The sequence below is a fragment of the Hemiscyllium ocellatum genome, chromosome 4 (assembly GCF_020745735.1).
Source record: "Hemiscyllium ocellatum isolate sHemOce1 chromosome 4, sHemOce1.pat.X.cur, whole genome shotgun sequence".
Taxonomy (NCBI): domain Eukaryota; kingdom Metazoa; phylum Chordata; class Chondrichthyes; order Orectolobiformes; family Hemiscylliidae; genus Hemiscyllium; species Hemiscyllium ocellatum.
The window spans coordinates 143384556-143405200 of NC_083404.1; the positions used below are offsets into that span (position 1 = coordinate 143384556).

The 20645-nt window shown below is 54.9% G+C and overlaps 1 protein-coding gene across 1 annotated transcript in view; it reads left to right on the top strand.

Annotated features, from left to right (window-relative positions):
- The window catches only part of kcnh2b (potassium voltage-gated channel, subfamily H (eag-related), member 2b), a 99926-nt gene that overhangs the window by 40726 nt on the left and 38555 nt on the right, over positions 1 to 20645 (top strand). Inside the window, exons 5-6 of the mRNA XM_060824075.1 lie at positions 1471 to 1691; positions 16603 to 17028. Of these exons, the coding sequence (XP_060680058.1) occupies positions 1471 to 1691; positions 16603 to 17028 (647 nt within the window). The remainder of the gene's footprint in view (positions 1 to 1470; positions 1692 to 16602; positions 17029 to 20645) is intronic.

Consider the following 20645-nt stretch of genomic DNA (forward strand, 5'->3'; position numbering starts at 1 on the left):
GAAGGAATTCCGCTATCCCAACCTGGTCTGACCTGGATGTGACTCTGGACCCCCAGCAATGAGCTTCTCTCAGAACTATCCCTCTGAAATGTCCTGAACAAACCACTCAGTTGTATCTGACTGTCAACAAGTCCCAAAAGGAAATGGAATGGACATGATGGTGACTCAGTGGTTAGCACAGGGACCCAGCCTCGGGTGAGTATTACGGGCATATTCTCCCCTTGTCTGTGTGGGACCAGCCCAAGGTGTGGTTTCACTGCCCCCCCCCCCCCCCCCCCCCCCCCCCCCCCCAATCAGTGATTGAATGGTGTGGGTCTGTGCCCCATGACAGCAGAAAGCTGTGTCTGGGTGTTTGTGACAGACTCTACCTTCACGTTAACACAGCCAGGGCTGAAGTATTTAATCTTCTGCAGTGTCTTTCCAGGAAAAAAAATCTCCAAAGGAGCTGAACTGTTTGAAACATTTTGATTGTTTTGGGAGAGCCCAGTGACAGCATTCTGTGAGTAACCATCAAGAGTGGCTGATGTTCCAGGGCCACAGTCTCTCCCCAGTCAGCCCGGCTGTGAATATCTGAAAGCCTCCTCCCCCCTCAGCGATCCAACTCTGCGTCATCCTTTAGTGTTTGACCCTAAAACCAGCTCAGCTTGTTGTTCAGCAGAATTCCAAACAGGCCCCCACATATTCCTCTGTTTGATCCTAAATTAAAGAGATTGTTATGGGTCAGGACTATCTCCAAGATGTCATATCTGTAACATTTTAATGTGGAATCTAATTGAACTCTTTTTGAAAGTTGAAATGAACTGTATTTTTCTGTTCACTGGGTAATTCCTTCCTCCGGGATCGCTGCTGGTTTGTTTGAGATGAGCTGACCTTGGAAATGCATGTGTGTTTCCCCATATCCATCCAAACTTGTCAAAATGTTCACCCCCTCTCCTTCCCAATTCCCGTAACATTCCCACACAGATCTCTCTCTCTCTCTGTGTCTCTCACACACACACAGACACACGCACACTCTCTCTCTCTCTGTGTCTCTCACACACACACAGACACACGCACACTCTCTCTCTCTGTGTCTCTCACACACACACAGACACACGCACACTCTCTCTCTCTGTGTCTCTCACACACACACAGACACACGCACACTCTCTCTCTTTCTGTGTCTCTCACACACACACAGACACACGCACACTCTCTCTCTCTCTGTGTCTCTCACACACACACAGACACACGCACACTCTCTCTCTCTCTGTGTCTCTCACACACACACAGACACACGCACACTCTCTCTCTCTGTGTCTCTCACACACACACAGACACACGCACACTCTCTCTCTCTCTGTGTCTCTCACACACACACAGACACACGCACACTCTCTCTCTTCTCTCTTTCTCTCTCTCTCCCTCCCCCGTCGTGTGTGGAACTGATTGGTAATTTGGTGATTTTGTTTTGATGTGGATTGGTTCCAGGCACAGTGAATCATGTGACGGTCACCCCAAACCTGGTCAATTCCACTTCGGACTCTGACCTGGCGAAATATCGAACCATCAGCAAAATCCCCCAAATCACACTCAACTTTGTGGATTTTAAAGGTGAGAACTTCATCCTGTCATCTCCGGGAGAGAGAGAGATCATAGCGCCAACAAAGGTGAAGGAGCGATCCCACAACGTGACTGAGAAGGTGACTCAGGTGAGATGTTCTTTTCCAGTCACTGGAACCGAGTGAAATCGATGGGGAATGGTCCCCAGTTCCAACCTTCCAGCTCAGCACCGCCCTTGTAACCTGTCCTTCCACTACACCCTCCTCTCTGACTATCACCTTTAGCCCCACCTCCATCCACCTATTTCACTCTCGGCTACCTTGCCCCCCCTCCCCCCCCCCCCCCCCCCCCGAGCCCCACCCCCTCCCATTTATCCCTCCACCCCGGAGGCTCCCAGCCTCATTCCTGATGAAGGGCTCCTGCTCCTTAGATGCTGCCTGACCTGCTGTGCTTTTCCAGCACCGCTCTGACCTAGACTCACCCTGACCAATCACAGGCACCAAGCGGATTAGTCAGCAATCGTGAGATACCCCTGACCTCTGACCCTGACCCTGAGACAGACCGTCTCTGTTTAAGAGTGGTTAGTTACAGGACCCTGTCGAGTATAGCAGACAGCAGGATGGTGGGTGTGTAACTACACTACTTATCGGGACCATAGGCTGAGGATATTCAGCCCCTCAAGCCTGCCCTACCCCTCAATGTGCCCAGGGCTGATCCGGTTGTGGTCTCAGCTCCTTTCCTGCTTGATCCCCATATCCCGCAGCTCCTTCATTTCACACTCTCACAGTCAGAGATCTATAGACAGAGAAAGACCCTTTGGCCCGTTGTTTCTGCACTGACCCACTAAGCACGCCTCCTAGCAGAGCGCTTTAGGGAACATCTCTGAGATACCCGCACCAATCAACCACACCGCCCCGTGGCCCAACATTTCAACTCCCCCTCCCACTCTGCCGAGGACATGGAGGTCCTGGGCTTCCTTCACCGCTGCTCCCTCACCACCAGGCGCCTGGAGGAAGAACGCCTCATCTTCCGCCTCAGTACACTTCAACCCCAGGGCATCAATGTGGACTTCAACAGTTTCCTCATTTCCCCTTCCCCCACCTCACCCTAGTTCCACCTTCCAGCTCAGCACTGTCCCCATGACTTGTCCGGACTTGTCCTACCTGCCTAGCTCCTTTTCCACCTATCCACTCCACCCTCTCCTCCCTGACCTATCACCTTCATCCCCTCCCCCACTCACCCATTGTACTCTATGCTACTTTCTCCCCACCCCCACCCTCCACTAGCTTATCTCTCCACGCTTCAGGCTCTCTGCCTTTATTCCTGATGAAGGGCTTTTGCCCGAAACATCGATTTTCCTGCTCCTCGGATGCTGCCTGAACTGCTGTGCTTTTCCAGCACCACTAATCCAGAATCTGGTTTCCAGCATCTGCAGTCATTGTTTTGACCTATTCCAATCCTATTCTTGACTTGTGTTGCTGGCCCTGAGGAGGAGCTTGGTCATCACATTCCTCATCACGGTCATAGAGTCACAGAGTTCTACAGCACAGGAATAGGCCCTTCAGCCCATCAACTCTGTGGCAGTCAAAAACAACCACCTCACTTTCCTCACCCCATTCCCCAGAACTTGGCAACAGTGTTGGCATCACAAGCTCACATCTAAATGAGAGTTTCTGTCCTGACCACCCTTATCAATTATCACCTCACTCAGCCTCGAAAGAAAATGGAGACCAAGTCTTGGCCATCTCCTGGCAGAGGCAATTGTTAACACCACAAAATATAGGAACACAATTAGGCCCTTAATCTCCTTCCCAGTCAAGAATCTATCCATCTCCACCTTCGAGACCCTCAATGCCTTGGCCTCCACGGCCCTATCTCACAATGATTCTCTCAGATTGCCCACCCTCTGGGGTTGAAGAAAATCCTCCTCATCTCCGTTGTGAAAGGTCCTTCCTTCACCCTGAGGCTGTGCCCTCAGCTCCTTGTCTCTCTGAGTAGTGCCAAGACCCACCAGGGCCCAGAAATGCAGCTCATCTCCACCTTAAAAAGGATGCTTTAATCTTCATCCATGAACCCCAGGTTTTCGAATTCCTCACAAAATCCTGGCAGACTCACTCTGTCCAGTCCCTGCAGGATCTAATGGATCTGAAGATTACCCTCATTCCTCTAAAGCCCTGTGTCCAGAGGCCTAGTCTAACCATCTGTTACAGAACTGGCCCTTCATCCCCACGGGAATCACATTCACCACAGGATTGTGCTCCTTGGAAGAGAGAGGGCTGAGGGATGTGTGATAGGGGGAGGGTGGGGGTTCAAATCATGAGGATTTTGGCAAGGAGTGACAAAGGGAAATGTAAATAGTTTTCAAGGTGGGTCCTTCCCAACTGAGAAGAGCTGGAACTGGGGGTGTCCTGAGAGAGAGGGTGAACAGCCAGAGGTCACAGTCCATATTGGGGCTAGTGATAACTGGAAATAGGGGGATGTGATTCTGCAATTGGAATTGGGGAGCTTGATAAAGAATTAGCAAACAGGCCCTCCAAAATAATCATCTCTGGAATATCCCGAGTGTCGTGTACAAATGACTAAAGAAGTAGGAAGATAAGGCAGGTGAATGTGTGGCTGAAAAGGTGGTGGAGCGGGGGGGCCTTTAAATTTCTGAGAGACCGAGATTGGCTTTGGGAGAGTTGTATGAGTCAAAAAGATTGGACTTGAACAGAGCTGGGAGAAAGTGAGGACTGCAGACGCTAGAGATCAGAGTCAAAACGTGTGCTGCTGGAAAAGTACAGCAGGTCAGACAGCATCTGAAGAGCCGGGGAATCGGTGTTTCGGGCATAAGCCCTTCATCAGGAATATCTTCACATTCCTGATGAAGGGCTTATGCCTGAAATGCCGATTCTCCTGCTCCTTAAACAGAGCTGGGACAGAGTGTTTTGTGCCATTGGGAAGGATGGGACAGAGTGGTTTGTGCCATTGGGAAGGATTTAAACTAACTCAGCAGGACAGTGGAAACCAGGAGAGAATACTAAAAAGTAATACCAGGGTGCACAAAATGCTGTGAGAGGCAGGTAACACGAGAATAGAGAATAGTAATTGAATAGGAAGAATCGGAGTAAGAGAGAATGGAGTGGAGTCTAAATCAACGTTACAGAGCCTGTGTGTGAAAGCATGGAGTATTTCACACGATACAGATAATGGGAAACATCTGATGAAAGATCATAGACACAAAATGTAAATTTTGTTTTTCTTTCCACCGATGCTGCCAGACTTACTGAGTTTCTCCAGCAAGCTCTGTTCAAAACTCCAAGAGTATGCACACAGAATCCTAAAGTCAGAGAATTTGACTGTAAAAAAGGAGGGCATTTTGCTCATCGGTTCCTGAAAGAACTACCCACCTCATCCCATGATCCAGCTTTATCTCTATAACCCTCTAACTTCATCCCTTCCAAATATATATCCAGCCTCCCCCACTCTCCCAGGCGGCACATCCCAAATCCTCACAACTCTCTGAGTAAATGGGTTTCTCCAAATCTCGCTCCGAGCTCTCCGGCTGACCGGCTTGAAACTGTGACTCCCTAGTTACTGATATACCAACGAGTAAACACCGAATTCCCTTCTTTACGCTGTCAAAACTGCTCCTAATTTTGAGCATCTCAATAACATCACACAGAGCATCGACCATTCCAGTGCAGTCCAGGCCCTTCGGACCTGTGGAGCCAATCTGAAGCCCACCTATCCCACACTATTCCATTCTCATCCCTATGTCACCTCTTCATCTTCTTTGCTGCATGGAGAATAAACACAATGTTTCTAATCTTTCCTAGGACCTAAAATCCTTCATTGCTGGGATCAGCCCAGTAAACCTCATCAGGGCTTGAACATCCTTCCTGAAGTAAGATGCAATGATTTGTAGAGGTGCAGCATCACTTCCTTGCCTTTATACTCTATGCTTTTATTTATAAATCCAATCACTCTTCCGCCTCGGAACACTTCAACCCCAGGGCATCAATGTGGACTTCAACAGTTTCCTATTTTCCCCTTCCCCACCTCACCCTAGTTCCAAACTTCCAGCTCAGCACTGTCCCCATGACTTGTCCGGACTTGTCCTACCTGCCTATCTCCTTTTCCACCTATCCACTCCACTCTCTCCTCCCTGACCTATCACCTTCATCCCCTCCCCCACTCACCCATTGTACTCTATGCTACTCTCTCCCCACCCCCCACCCTCCTCTCGCTTATCTCTCCACGTTTCAGGCTCCCTGCCTTTATTCCTGAGGAAGGGCTTTTGCCCGAAACGTCGATTTCGCTGCTCGTTGGATGCTGCCTGAACTGCTGTGCTCTTCCAGCACCACTGATCCAGCATCTGGTTTCCAGCATCTGCAGTCATTGTTTTTACCTAATTGTTTCATCTTGCCTGGCTCCCTTCAGGGAGTTATGAACATGAATCCTGAGTTCCCACTGCTCCTGAACTCCCCACTGAGGCCTGTATTGTCTTTCTGTGTTTCTTCCACCAAAATGCATTCCCTCTCATTTCTCTGCATTGGAATTCATCAGCCAAGGAATCTGCTGATTTTGCCAACTTGTCCATGTTCCACTGGAATCATAGCGTCATGTAATATAGGTACAGGTCCAACTCATCTATATCCTAAATTACTCAAGTCCCACCTGCCAGCACCCGGCCCATATCCCTCTAAACCCTTCCTATTCATATACCCATCCAAATGCCTCTCAAATGTTGTAGTTGTACCAGCCTCCACCACATCCTCTGGCAGCTCATTCCATACATGTACCACCCTCTGTGTGAAAAAGTTGCCCCTTAGATCTCTTTTATATCTTTCCCCTCTCAGCCTAAACCTATGCCCTCTAATTCTGGACTCCCCGACCCCAGGGAAAAGACTTTGTCTATTTATCCTATCCATGACCCTTATAATTTTGTAAACCTCTATAAGGTCACCCCTCAGCCTCCGACGCTCCAGGGAAAACAGCCCCAGCCTGTTCAGCCTCTCCCTGTAGCTCAGATCCTCCAACCCTGGCAACATCTTTGTAAATCTTTCCTGAACCCTTTCAAGTTTCACAACATCTTTCCGATAGGAAGGAGACCAGAATTGCACCCAATATTCCAACAGTGTCCTGTACAGCTGCAACATGACCTCCCAACTCCTGTACTCAGAGTTGAGAGCGTGGTGCTGGAACTGTGCAGCAGGTCAGGCAACATCCGAGGAGCAGGAAAATCAACGTTCTGGGCATAAGCCCTTCATCAGGAATGAGGCTTGTGGGCCAGATAAATGGGAAGGGGGTGGGGTTGGGGCTGAGGCTAAGGTGGCTGAGAGTGTAATAGGTGGATGGAGATGGGGGTAAAGGTGAGAGGTCAGAGAGGAGGGTGGAGTGGATAGGTGGGAAGGGAGATTGGCAGGTAGGACAGGTCATGGGGACGGTGCTGAGCTGGAAGGTTGGAACTGGGGTGAGGTGGGGAGAAGGAAAATGAGGAAACTGGTGAAGTCCACATTGATGCCCTGGGGTTGGAGGGTCCCAAGGCCTCCCTTTCTCAGTGCACTGACCAATAAAGGCAAGCATAGCAAACTCCACCTTCACCATCCTCTCTACCCTGAGAGTCCAGTTTGGTCACACTTGAGTTTTGAGGAATGGGAGGAGGTCTAGTTGAGGGATATGAGCTGCCACAGGGGATTGACCCAGTGGATGGAGAGAGGACGTTTCCTCGTGTGGGTTAGTCTGGTAAAGGAGATTTTTATCAGTTTACAATAAGGGGTTTAAATAAGATGAGAAGTTCCTTCTCTCTGAAACGGATGTGAGTGTGTGGGGTTTATCCCCAGGTGCAGTGGATGCTGGGACACTGACAGTGGGCAGGGAAGTGGAGTTGATGCCATGATCATATTGAACGGTGGAGCAGGCTCGATGGGCTGAATGGCCTGCTCTTGCTCTTCAGTCTTATGTTTACTACATGGGAAATCCACCACAGCATTTATTATTTGCACCATTGTCACCAACTTGGCATCTTTAATAACCACCCAATCCATTTCCAGCATTCAGCTCTCTCTTAAATACAAGAGCAGGTCAGAGGCTGGGAACCCTGCAGCGAGTAGCTCACCCCCTGACCCCCCCAAAGCCTGTCCACCATCGACAAGGCACAGGCAGGAGGGTGATGGAATACTCCCCTCTGACCTGGATGGGGTCAGCTCCAACAACACTCAAGAAGCTTAAGGTTAAAAATCCCCCAAAACCAGGTTAGAGTCCAATAGGTTTAATTGGAAACACTAGCTTTTGGAGCGACGCTCCTTCATCAGGTGGTTGTAATGAAGGGGCAGCGCTCCGAAAGCTAGTGCTTCCAATTAAACCTGTTGGACTATAGCCTGGTGTAGTGGGATTTTTAACTTTGTCCACCCCAGTCCAACACCGGCATCTCCAAATCAAGAAACTTGACCCCATCCAGGGACAAAGCAGGCACTTGATTGGCCCCACACCCACAACCATCCCCTCCCTCCCCCCACCCACACTCAGTAACAGCAGTGTGTACCGTCCCCTCCCTCCCCCACCCACACTCAGTAACAGCAGTGTGTACCGTCCCCTCCCTCCCCCCACCGACACTCAGTAACAGCAGTGTGTACCGTCCCCTCCCTCCCCCCACCCACACTCAGTAACAGCAGTGTGTACCGTCCCCTCCCTCCCCCCACCGACACTCAGTAACAGCAGTGTGTACCGTCCACTCCCTCCCCCCACCGACACTCAGTAACAGCAGTGTGTACCGTCCCCTCCCTCCCCCACCCACACTCAGTAACAGCAGTGTGTACCGTCCCCTCCCTCCCCCCACCGACACTCAGTAACAGCAGTGTGTACCATTCCCTCCCTCCCCCACCCACACTCAGTAACAGCAGTGTGTACCGTCCCCTCCTTCCCCACCCACACTCAGTAACAGCAGTGTGTACCGTCCCCTCCCTCCCCCCACCCACACTCAGTAACAGCAGCGTGTACCGTCCCCTCCCTCCCCCACCCACACTCAGTAACAGCAGTGTGTACCGTCCCCTCCCTCCCCCCACCCACACTCAGTAACAGCAGTGTGTACCGTCCCCTCCCTCCCCCCACCCACACTCAGTAACAGCAGTGTGTACCGTCCCCTCCCTCCCCCCACCGACACTCAGTAACAGCAGTGTGTACCGTCCACTCCCTCCCCCCACCGACACTCAGTAACAGCAGTGTGTACCGTCCCCTCCCTCCCCCACCCACACTCAGTAACAGCAGTGTGTACCGTCCCCTCCCTCCCCCCACCCACACTCAGTAACAGCAGCGTGTACCGTCCCCTCCCTCCCCCACCCACACTCAGTAACAGCAGTGTGTACCGTCCCCTCCCTCCCCCCACCCACACTCAGTAACAGCAGTGTGTACCGTCCCCTCCCTCCCCCCACCGACACTCAGTAACAGCAGTGTGTACCGTCCCCTCCTTCCCCACCCACACTCAGTAACAGCAGTGTGTACCGTCCCCTCCCTCCCCTCCCCCACACTCAGTAACAGCAGCGTGTACCGTCCCCTCCCCCCCCCACCCACACTCATTAACAGCAGTGTGTACCGTCCCCTCCCTCCCCCACCCACACTCAGTAACAGCAGTGTGTACCGTCCCCTCCCTCCCCTCACCCACACTCAGTAACAGCAGTGTGTACCGTCCCCTCCCTCCCCCCACCCACACTCAGTAACAGCAGTGTGTACCGTCCCCTCCCTCCCCCACCCACACTCAGTAACAGCAGTGTGTACCGTCCCCTCCCTCCCCCCACCGACACTCAGTAACAGCAGTGTGTACCGTCCCCTCCCTCCCCCCACCCACACTCAGTAACAGCAGTGTGTACCGTCCCCTCCCTCCCCCCACCGACACTCAGTAACAGCAGTGTGTACCGTCCCCTCCCTCCCCCACCCACACTCAGTAACAGCAGTGTGTACCGTCCCCTCCTTCCCCACCCACACTCAGTAACAGCAGTGTGTACCGTCCCCTCCCTCCCCTCACCCACACTCAGTAACAGCAGCGTGTACCGTCCCCTCCCCCCCCCACCCACACTCAGTAACAGCAGTGTGTACCGTCCCCTCCCTCCCCCACCCACACTCAGTAACAGCAGTGTGTACCATCCCCTCCCTCCCCCACCCACACTCAGTAACAGCAGTGTGTACCGTCCCCTCCCTCCGCCACCCACACTCAGTAACAGCAGTGTGTACCGTCCCCTCCCTCACCCACCCACACTCAGTAACAGCAGTGTGTACCGTCCCCTCCCTCACCCACCCACACTCAGTAACAGCAGTGTGTACCGTCCCCTCCCTCCCCCACCCACACTCAGTAACAGCAGTGTGTACCGTCCCCTCCCTCCCCCACCCACACTCAGTAACAGCAGTGTGTACCATCCCCTCCCTCCCCCCACCCACACTCAGTAACAGCAGTGTGTACCATCCCCTCCCTCCCCCACCCACACTCAGTAACAGCAGTGTGTACCGTCCCCTCCCTCCCCCCACCCACACTCAGTAACAGCAGTGTGTACCGTCCCCTCCCTCCCCCCACCCACACTCAGTAACAGCAGTGTGTACCATCCCCTCCCTCCCCCACCCACACTCAGTAACAGCAGTGTGTACCATCCCCTCCCTCTCTCCCCCACCCACACTCAGTAACAGCAGTGTGTACCGTCTACAAGATGCGCTGCAGAAATTCACCAGAGACCCTCAGACAGCACCTTCCAAACCCACAGCCACTTCCATCCAGAAGGACAAGGGGCAGCAGGAACATGGGAACACCACCCCCTGCAGGTTCCCCTCCGAGCCCCTCGCCATCCTCACTTGGAAATATATCACCATTCCTTCACTGTCTCTGGGTCAGAATCCTGGAATTCCCTCCCTCAGGGACATTGTGGGTCTACCCACAGCACATGGACTGCAGCGGGTCAGGAAGGCAGCTCACCCCCACCTTCTCAAGGGGCAACTAGGGACAGGGGCAGTAAATATTGGGGCCAGTCACATTCTGACCACAAGTTATGAAAGAGCCACTTGGCTTGGCTCCAGCTTCTCTCATCATCATGTTCTCTCCATCTCTCTCTCTCTCCCTCTCCTTCTCTCTCTCCATCTCTCTCTCTCTCTCTCTCCCTCTCTCTGTCTCTGTCTGTCTGTCTGTCTGTCTCTCTCTCTCTCCTTCTCCCTCTCCCCCCCTCTCTCTCTCTCTCTCCCCCCCCTCCCTCTCTCTCTCTCCCCCCCCCTCCCTCTCTCTCTCTCCCCCCCCTCCCTCTCTCTCTCTCCCCCCTCTCTCTCTCCCCCCCATCTCTCTCTCCCCCCCCTCTCTCTCTCCCCCCCCCTCTCTCTCTCTCCCCCCCCCCCCTCTCTCTCTCTCCCCCCCCCCCCTCTCTCTCTCTCTCTCTCTCTGATTAAAGACAGCAACTTACTGAGACTGGGATTGAAGCAGCTGTTGTTAAACCCCGTGAGGCTGAAGATTAAATACATCTGTGCTTCAGGATAGAACAGCAATGTTCCCCGGATGCCAGTTAGACTGTGTGATTGTGTGATTGTGTGATTAAAACATTTCTGAAATGACAGCACTGGGTCAATGTGACCTCTGACCTTAGCAGATTTAGATGTCACCTGCTTGAGCCATGAGGAATATCGATGTGAGGTTCTGTTGTAGGTGGAAGGTTCCTGTCCCTTTCCCATGATTCACCGACACTGACAAACATTTCGTTAGACTCCTCCTTCCTCCTTCCTCTCTCTGGGCTAGTGCAGGATTGAGGGGCAGATTGGCCATCTCCTGCTCCAGTTTTGTTACCAGCTCCCCCTGCTGCTCTCTCCCTTTGCTCCGCGACTCAGACTGCAGCCCTGAGCTCACCTCGGCCTCTGCTTTCCCTCCTATCTCCCCAACTCCCTCACCCCCCTCACCCCCCCACTCCCTGACTCCCTCACTACTTCTCACCCCCCCAATGCCTAACCCCCTCACCAACTCACCCTCTCACATCCCAACACCCTCACACTCCCTCACTCCTTATCCCCTCCCTCCCTCCCTCCCCTTCACTCCCTCACCCCCCTCTCCCCCTCAACCCCCACCCCCACCCCCACCCCCACCCCCCTTCCCCTCTCCCCCTCTCTCCCCCTCACACTCTGTCCCCCCTCACCCCTCTCATCCCCTCACCACACCACCCCCCACCCTCTCATCACCTTGCCCTCTCAACCCCCTCATCCCCCACCCCCTCACCTCCTCACCCTCCACTCTCTCACCCCACCCTGTCTCACCCCCTCAACCCCCACCCTTTCACCCCATCCCCCCCACCCGCTCACCCCAACCCCTCACCCGCTCACCCCTATCACCCTTTCACCTCCTAAACCCCCCACCCCCTCACCTCCTCAATCCCCACTCTCACACCCCCTCGCCCCCACCCACTCGCCCACACCCACTCAGCCTCACACGCCCTCAAACCCCCATCCCCCTCACCCACTCAACCTCCCCTCTCTCACCCCCTCACCCCCACTCCCTCACCCTCTCACCCCTTCATCTCCTCATCCCCCCACACCCCCCACACACCCCTCACGCCTCCTCATGCCCCCTCCCCCCGCCCCATTCCCCTGGGTAACCTCCCACCCCCCCCTGCTGGGTTCAGTTGAAATGCCCAGGAAGGGTATCTGATAAACTCAGTGGACTGAATTGGAATCTAAAGCGAGTCTGAGAGTTCATCACAGAAAATGAGCCTTCAGCCCATCGAGTGTGTACTCGCCACCTCCCTATTCTAACCCCATTGTCCAGCACTGGGCCCACAGCCTTGTCTGTCTGGGCATCATGAGTGACACATCGACATCTCTCTTGAATGTGATGAGGGTTTCTGCAGCTCCCACCCACCCAGGCAGTGGGCTTCAGATTCCTCCCCCCCACCCCACCCTCTGAGTGAATAAAGATATCCTCACATCTCCTTGAAACCTCCTGACCCTTCCCCTTCAAGCTGGTCATTGATTCCTCCTCCTCCTCCTCCTCCTCCCCCCACTCCACCCCCCCCACCCCACCCCCCACCCAAGGGGAAGGAGCTGTAAAGATGACGACAATGTGTTTACTGCCTGCCCCTTTCTGGTCAGGAAGGAAATCTGCCGTCCATACCTGGTCTGGCCTACACGTGACTCCAGACCCACTGCACAGACACCCACCCCCCGAGGGGGCTGAGTCAGACTCTCCATTCAGGGGGCAATAGAAGCAGGCCATCCCCTCTCCCCCTCCCCCCTCCATGAAGATACAGCCCCTACAGACTGGAGATGGTCAGCTCTCAGACGGTTAATGGGATCTGCTGCTGATCCTCTGTTCCCCCACAACATCCCCCATCCCCCATCCCCCATCCCCCATCCCCCATCCCCCCTCTCCCCTCTCCCCTCTCCCCTCTCCCCTCTCCCCTCTCCCCTCTCTATCTCTCTGTCCCAGTCAGATGCTGCTAATGCTGCAGCTCCCTCTCCCTCTCCCTCTCCCTCTCCCTCTCCCTCTCCCTCTCCCTCCCCCTCCCTCCCCCGCACTGATCTCTCTCTCCCTCTCTCTCCCTTTCTCTCCCTCTCCCCCTCCCCCTCTCTCTCTCTCCTTCCCCCGCCCCGATCTCTCTGCTATTCTCTGGGTCAGTCTCTTTGGCAGCAGCTGTTTTTGGTGTGAGTGAGGGGCCTGTGTTTACAGGAGGACATGGAGAGTGTCACTCCCTCTCACACTGTGAGAGACGCTGTCAGAGGCTGGGAACTCTTCCAGGAGATCAGCCCGGCCCAGGGTTCCTCTGATCTGAGGCCAAACCAGCGAGACCAACAGCTTTATTCAACTCTGCATCTCGCAGAGGACCAGGAGATCCCAGAGACTGAGAGACCAGGCTGGACCAAGTGGGAATTGAGTGATGGAGCCAGTGGCAGGTCCAGGTGACACTGTAAGGAGAGTCTGGCTGCTTTGGGAGATTGTGCTGGGATTGAGAGACTGGGCAGGGATCAAGTGGAACCTGTTGGAGAACAGTCTGGTTCCAGCAGGGATTGAGTGGAAGTGAAGGAGATCAATTTGGATCGAGCAATCATCATTACAGAGCGGTGTCTGAGGTGAATGGGTGAGAAACTGTGACTGGGAGAGATTGTCTGATTGTGTGGGGATGAAGGAGATGGATCTGGAGGGACAGACAGTGGTGTATCCCAGTGGACAACATGTTCCGTATTTGGAGGCTGAGAGACCGAGTGTGAGACTGAGATGTGGAGCTTGGATCTCCAGCCTGGTCACTCCGGAGGTAGGTTTGAGAATCAGTGAGAGAGTCACAATTACTCTGAACCCTCTCAGGCAACCTTCCAAACAGATCGGAATACTCATGGGAAAGACAGAAATCCCTGAGTGTATCCCAATACTTTTCCAAGTTGGGCTAACCCTGCAGCGAGTAAATAATGCCAATCCAGCAGCGAATTGCAGCACTGGGTGAAGCCAGCAGGTCCCTGTGGTCGGATCCTCTATTCCCAGGGTTCGGCATTCCACATTCTCATCCGGTTTCTGTCTGTCAGACACTGACTGCACATAGCCAGCCCCAGAGCGTCTCTCAAATACAGCACTGTCCCTGTCCCCGCCCCCGCCCCGTTCCTATCCCTGTTCCTGGGAATTCCAGGAGTCTGACCCAGCGACACGGAAGAAACGATGATTTTTTTCCAAGTCAGGATGGTGAGGGGCTGGGAGGGGAGGTAGAAAGGGGTGGGGTTCCCATGGATCTGCAGCCCTTGTCCTTCTGGATGGAAGTGGGTGTGGGTTTGGAAGGTGCTGTCTGAGGATCGTTGGTGAGTTTCTGCAGCGCATCTTGTAGATGGTACACACTGCTGTTACTGAGGGGGGGTGGGGGAGGGAGGGGACGGTACACACTGCTGTTACTGAGTGTGGGTGGGGGGAGGGAGGGGACGGTACACACTGCTGTTACTGAGTGTGGGTGGGGGGAGGGAGGGGACGGTACACACTGCTGTTACTGAGTGTGGGTGGGGGGGAGGGAGGGGACGGTACACACTGCTGTTACTGAGTGTGGGTGGGGGGAGGGAGGGGACGGTACACACTGCTGTTACTGAGTGTGGGTGGGGGGAGGGAGGGGACGGTACACACTGCTGTTACTGAGTGTGGGTGGGGGGGAGGGAGGGGACGGTACACACTGCTGTTACTGAGTGTGGGTGGGGGGGAGGGAGGGGACGGTACACACTGCTGTTACTGAGTGTGGGTGGGGGGAGGGAGGGGATGGTACACACTGCTGTTACTGAGTGTGGGTGGGGGGGAGGGAGGGGATGGTACACACTGCTGTTACTGAGTGTGGGTGGGGGGGAGGGAGGGGACGGTACACACTGCTGTTACTGAGTGTGGGTGGGGGGAGGGAGGGGACGGTACACACTGCTGTTACTGAGTGTGGGTGGGGGGGAGGGAGGGGACGGTACACACTGCTGTTACTGAGTGTGGGTGGGGGGGAGGGAGGGGACGGTACACACTGCTGTTACTGAGTGTGGGTGGGGGGGAGGGAGGGGACGGTACACACTGCTGTTACTGAGTGTGGGTGGGGGGGAGGGAGGGGACGGTACACACTGCTGTTGCTGAGTGTGGGTGGGGGGAGGGAGGGGACGGTACACACTGCTGTTGCTGAGTGTGGGTGGGGGGAGGGAGGGGACGGTACACACTGCTGTTACTGAGTGTGGGTGGGGGAGGGAGGGGACGGTACACACTGCTGTTACTGAGTGTGGGTGGGGGGAGGGAGGGGACGGTACACACTGCTGTTACTGAGTGGGGGGGAGGGAGGGGACGGTACACACTGCTGTTACTGAGTGTGGGGGAGGGAGGGGACGGTACACACTGCTGTTACTGAGTGTGGGTGGGGGGGAGGGAGGGGACGGTACACACTGCTGTTACTGAGTGTGGGTGGGGGGGAGGGAGGGGACGGTACACACTGCTGTTACTGAGGGGGTGGGGGAGGGAGGGGACGGTACACACTGCTGTTACTGAGTGTGGGTGGGGGGAGGGAGGGGACGGTACACACTGCTGTTACTGAGTGTGGGTGGGGGGGGAGGGGACGGTACACACTGCTGTTACTGAGTGTGGGTGGGGGGAGGGAGGGGACGGTACACACTGCTGTTACTGAGTGTGGGTGGGGGGAGGGAGGGGACGGTACACACTGCTGTTACTGAGCGTCGGTGGGGGAGGGAGGGGACGGTACACACTGCTGTTACTGAGCGTCGGTGGGGGGGAGGGAGGGGACGGTACACACTGCTGTTACTGAGTGTCGGTGGGGAGGGAGGGGACGGTACACACTGCTGTTACTGAGTGTGGGTGGGGGGAGGGAGGGGACGGTACACACTGCTGTTACTGAGTGTGGGTGGGGGGAGGGAGGGGACGGTACACACTGCTGTTACTGAGCGTCGGTGGGGGGGAGGGGACGGTACACACTGTTACTGAGTGTGGGTGGGGGAGGGAGGGGACGGTACACACTGCTGTTACTGAGCGTCGGTGGGGGGGAGGGGACGGTACACACTGTTACTGAGTGTGGGTGGGGGAGGGAGGGGACGGTACACACTGCTGTTACTGAGCGTGGGTGGGGGGAGGGAGGGGACGACACACACTGCTGTTACTGAGTGTGGGTGGGGGGGAGGGAGGGGACGGAACACACTGCTGTTACTGAGTTTGGGTGGGGGGAGGGAGGGGACGGTACACACTGCTGTTACTGAGTGTCGGTGGGAGAGGGAGGGTATTTGTGGATGTGGTGCCAATCAAGTGGGGGCTGCTTTGTCCTGGATGGGGTCAGGCTTATTGTTGTTGGGGCTGCCCCCATCCAGGGCAAGTGGGGAGGTCTGAGCTGGATGTTTGCTGCATTGATCTGAGTGTGAGCTGGGCGTGTGTGCAGGGTGCGTGCGCACTGAGTGTGCAGGGAGTGCGAGGTGGGCGTGTATGCAGGGAGCGTGCGCTGTGTGTGCACTGGGCATGTGTGCAGGGAGTGTGCGCGCTGGGTGTATGAGGGTCTCTGACCGTTCCCCATTGCGAGGACGGTCAGGTGTGTCTCTGGCTCTGTGACTAACTGGCTGTTGCTGTTGTTGTTTTAGGTGCTGTCCCTTGGTGCTGATGTTCTGCCTGAATATAAACTCCAGGCCCCACGCATTCACAAATGGACCATCCTTCACTACAGTCCCTTTAAGGCTGTTTGGGATTGGCTGATTCTGCTGCTTGTTATTTACACAGCTATCTTTACTCCATACTCTGCTGCGTTCTTACTGAACGACCAGGAGGAGGTGAACCGCCGAGAGTGTGGGTATTCCTGTAACCCCCTGAACGTGGTGGATCTGATTGTGGACATCATGTTCATCATTGACATCCTCATCAACTTCCGGACCACATACGTGAACAGTAATGACGAGGTGGTCAGTCATCCTGTCAGCATCGCCGTCCACTACTTTAAGGGTTGGTTCCTCATTGACATGGTGGCTGCCATCCCCTTCGACCTGCTCATCTTCCGCTCGGGCTCCGATGAGGTACGCACCACCTGAGACTCGACTCCGAGGCTCTTGGCCTTTTCCTCACTATCTCACTTTGGTCAGCTTCATCATTTCTGACAGCTCCGAGGAATATGGAGATACTCCTTCGGCTGGAGATCTGGGATCCTGTCAGTGTATGAATCTCATTGGCTCACTGTGGGCCTTCCTAGATTGGAGCAGCAGTGGGCAATTCAGGGCTCACCTGGACCTCAACTCCCCTTCCTTCACCAATCCCCATGTCCTGTCACTCTGTCTCTCCCAGAGCTCACTCATTGAAGAAATTCCTCCTCCTCTCCATTCTGGGTGGATGGCCTTACCTTGAGAATTTGCACTCCGTGTTTTTTTTAAGTTTAGATTCCTTACAGTGTGGAAACAGGCCCTTCAGCCCAACCAGTCCATACCGACCCTCCGAAGATGCCCCTAACACTATGGGCAATTTAGCATGGCCAATTCACCTGACCCGCACATCTTTGTGACTGTGGGAGGAAACCGGAGCACCCAGAGGAAACCCACGCAGACACGGGGAGAATGTGCCTGAGGTGGGAGTTGAACCTGGGACCCTGGTGATGTGAGGCAGCAGTGTGAGCCACTGTGCCGTGTTCCCAGCCCAGTTCGAATCTCTCCCTCTCTCTTCAGAATCATTCCTGATTCAGTGAGGACCGCACTCAGACTAACCCAGTGTTTCACCAAATAAGATCTCTTCCCCCTTCATCCATGAGACCAATCCAGTCAACCCTGCTGCCATTGTGCCTATATCCTTCCTGAATGTGGAGACTCAAACTGCACAGTGTCCCAGGGGTTTACTGAGTGTACACCAGTCCCAGTGCAATGAGTAAAGGCCAACATGCATGCGTCTCCCTAATGTCTGCTCACGGCTGCTGCTGAACGTAGTCAGATTTCTGATAGCTGGTGGCGACGGTGAGTGAAAGCACCGAGCAGGGGAGCTCGAGCAGTTCAGTGGGACCTTCTCAGATCAAAGAGAAGGAGACAGGGAGAGACGAGAGAACTCACAGAAAGATACAGTTTGGCCCAACAAGTCCACACTGACCCTCCAAAGAGTAACCCACCCACTCCTTCACCTATTACTACAGGCAATTTAGCATGGCTAATTCACCTAACCTGCACATCTTTGGACTGTGGAAGGAAACCAGAGCACCCAGAGGAAACCCACGCAGACACGGGGACAATGTGCAAACTCTGCACAGTCACCCAAGGCTGGAATTGAACCTGGGACCCTGGCGCTGTGAGGCAGCAGTGCTAACCACTGAGCCACCGTGCCGCCTCAGAGACAGAGGGAGAGAGCAGTCAGGGAGAGAGTGAGAGCGCTGACAGAGAGAAGGGGAGTGAGAGAGAGAGCTCAACGAGAGAGGGAGAGAACTCACAGAGAGAGGGAGAGAACTCACAGAGAGAGGGAGAGAGAGCTCACTGTGAGAGAGAGAGGGATAGACTAACAAAGGACATGCTGAACCAGGTGTGAAGGACAGGTTTAATGTTTAGTGTTTGTTCATTTTGTGGGACATGGATGTAACTGGCTGGGCCCAGCATTTATCACCCGTCCCTAGTTGCCCCTTGAGAAGGTGGGGGTGAGCTGCCTTCCTGACCCGCTGCAGTCCATATGCTGTGGGTAGACCCACAATGCCACCATCTGTTTCCTGTGTGTGATCCTGATGCCTGTCATGTTGTAACTGTACCAGCCTCCCCCACATTCTCTGGCAGCTCATTCCTTACACGCACCACTCTCTGGGTGAAAATGTTGCCCCTTAGGTCTCTTTTATATCTTTCCCCTCTCACCCTAAACCTATACCCTCTCGTTCTGGACTCCCCCACCCCAGGGAAAAGACTTTGTTTATTTACCCTATCCATGCCCCTCATAATTTTATAAACCTCTATAAGGTCACCCCTCAGCCTCCGACGCTCCAGGGAAAACAGCCCCAGCCTGTTCAGCCTTCCCCTGTAGCTCAGACCCTCCAACCCTGGCAACATCCTTGTAAATCTTTTCTGAACCCTTTCAAGTTTTACAACATCTTTCCGATAGGAAGGAGACCAGAATTGCACACAATATTCCAACAGTGGCCTAACCAATGTCCTGTACAGCCACAACATGACCTCCCAACTCCTGTACTCAATACTGAAAGAGGCTGAGGGATCGCTGACAGAGATGGAGTGGAAGGTGTAGGAGTTGGAACTGGCCATCTCCGTGAGGGAGGCTGTAGCTGGACTGAAGGCAAAGGGGATCAGACCTTTTGGCTATTCTCAGGCAGAGGCTCCCAGTGTGCATTCTGCAGAAAGAGGATTCTCCTGTCGAGCGTGAGGGGAACCTGGACAGATTTGGGAGGAGGATGGAAACTCCGAATGGTTCATCGATAGAAGGGCCCACAGATGAGGATGGAACCCTGGGAACTCACTGTGAGATGGAGCTTCTGTGTGGAAATCCTGAGCAGAGGGACAGAAGGTGAAAGAAGACCATAGCTGGTCTTTGAGGGACTGATGAGGGAACACCAAGGAGCTGATCCAGTTACAGCTGAAGTTTAGGGAGTAGCAACCAAAGAGGGGGACGTGGTGTGCAGATCCCAGGCAACGTGGTGTCTCTCCCTGTAGAGTTGGTGAAGTTGTTCCTGTCTATCTTGCACCTTCCCCCTGACCAGGGCCAGGGGGCTGAAGGACTGGCAGTGTCCAAATAGACTCGGAGAGGGAGTGACCAACCTCATTTATCTTTCTCTGATACAGAGGACAAAGCTATCTGGGTTTGGGGGAGAGGGGAGGAAGCTTGGGTTCCCTGGTCCAGGAGAGAGGGTCCCATCAGATGTGGATGGGGGAGGAGACGAGAGGATGGGGTGGAGAGGGGGGAGCATTGTTGGTGGGTGGGGGTAGGTGTCAGGGTGAACAGGCAGGTAAGTAATGGTCCTCACAGCAAGTCCAGGCCCAGTCCATGGTAAAGCCCCCAGCCGATCCCTGCACAGCCCCCAACTGATCCCTGCCTGGCTCCCAACCAATTCCTGCACAGTCCCCAGCCGATCCCTGCACAGCGACAGGTGGACGTGCAGCACTTTGAACACGAGCTCCCGGAACACGCTCAGCTCAAACTGCTGTCACCCAGAGACAGACCCCCCACCCCCCCCACCCCCCCCACACACACACCCCACACACACCCACACCCACACACACCCACACCCACACACACCCACACCCACACACACCCCCACCGACACACACCCCCACACCCACACACCAACACCCACCCACACACCAACACCCACCCACACCCACCCACACACACCCCCACACCCACACCCCCACACCCACCCACACACCCACACCCACCCACACACCAACACCCACCCACACCCACCCACACCCACCCACACCCACACACCCCCACACACCCCCACACACCCACACACCCCCACACACACCCACACACCCACACCCACCCACACACCAACACCCACCCACACACCAACACCCACCCACACCCACCCACACACACCCCCACACCCACACCCACACCCACCCACACCCACCCACACCCACACACCCCCACACACCCCCACACACCCCCACACACACCCACACACCCCCACACACACCCACACACCCAACCACACACACCCCCA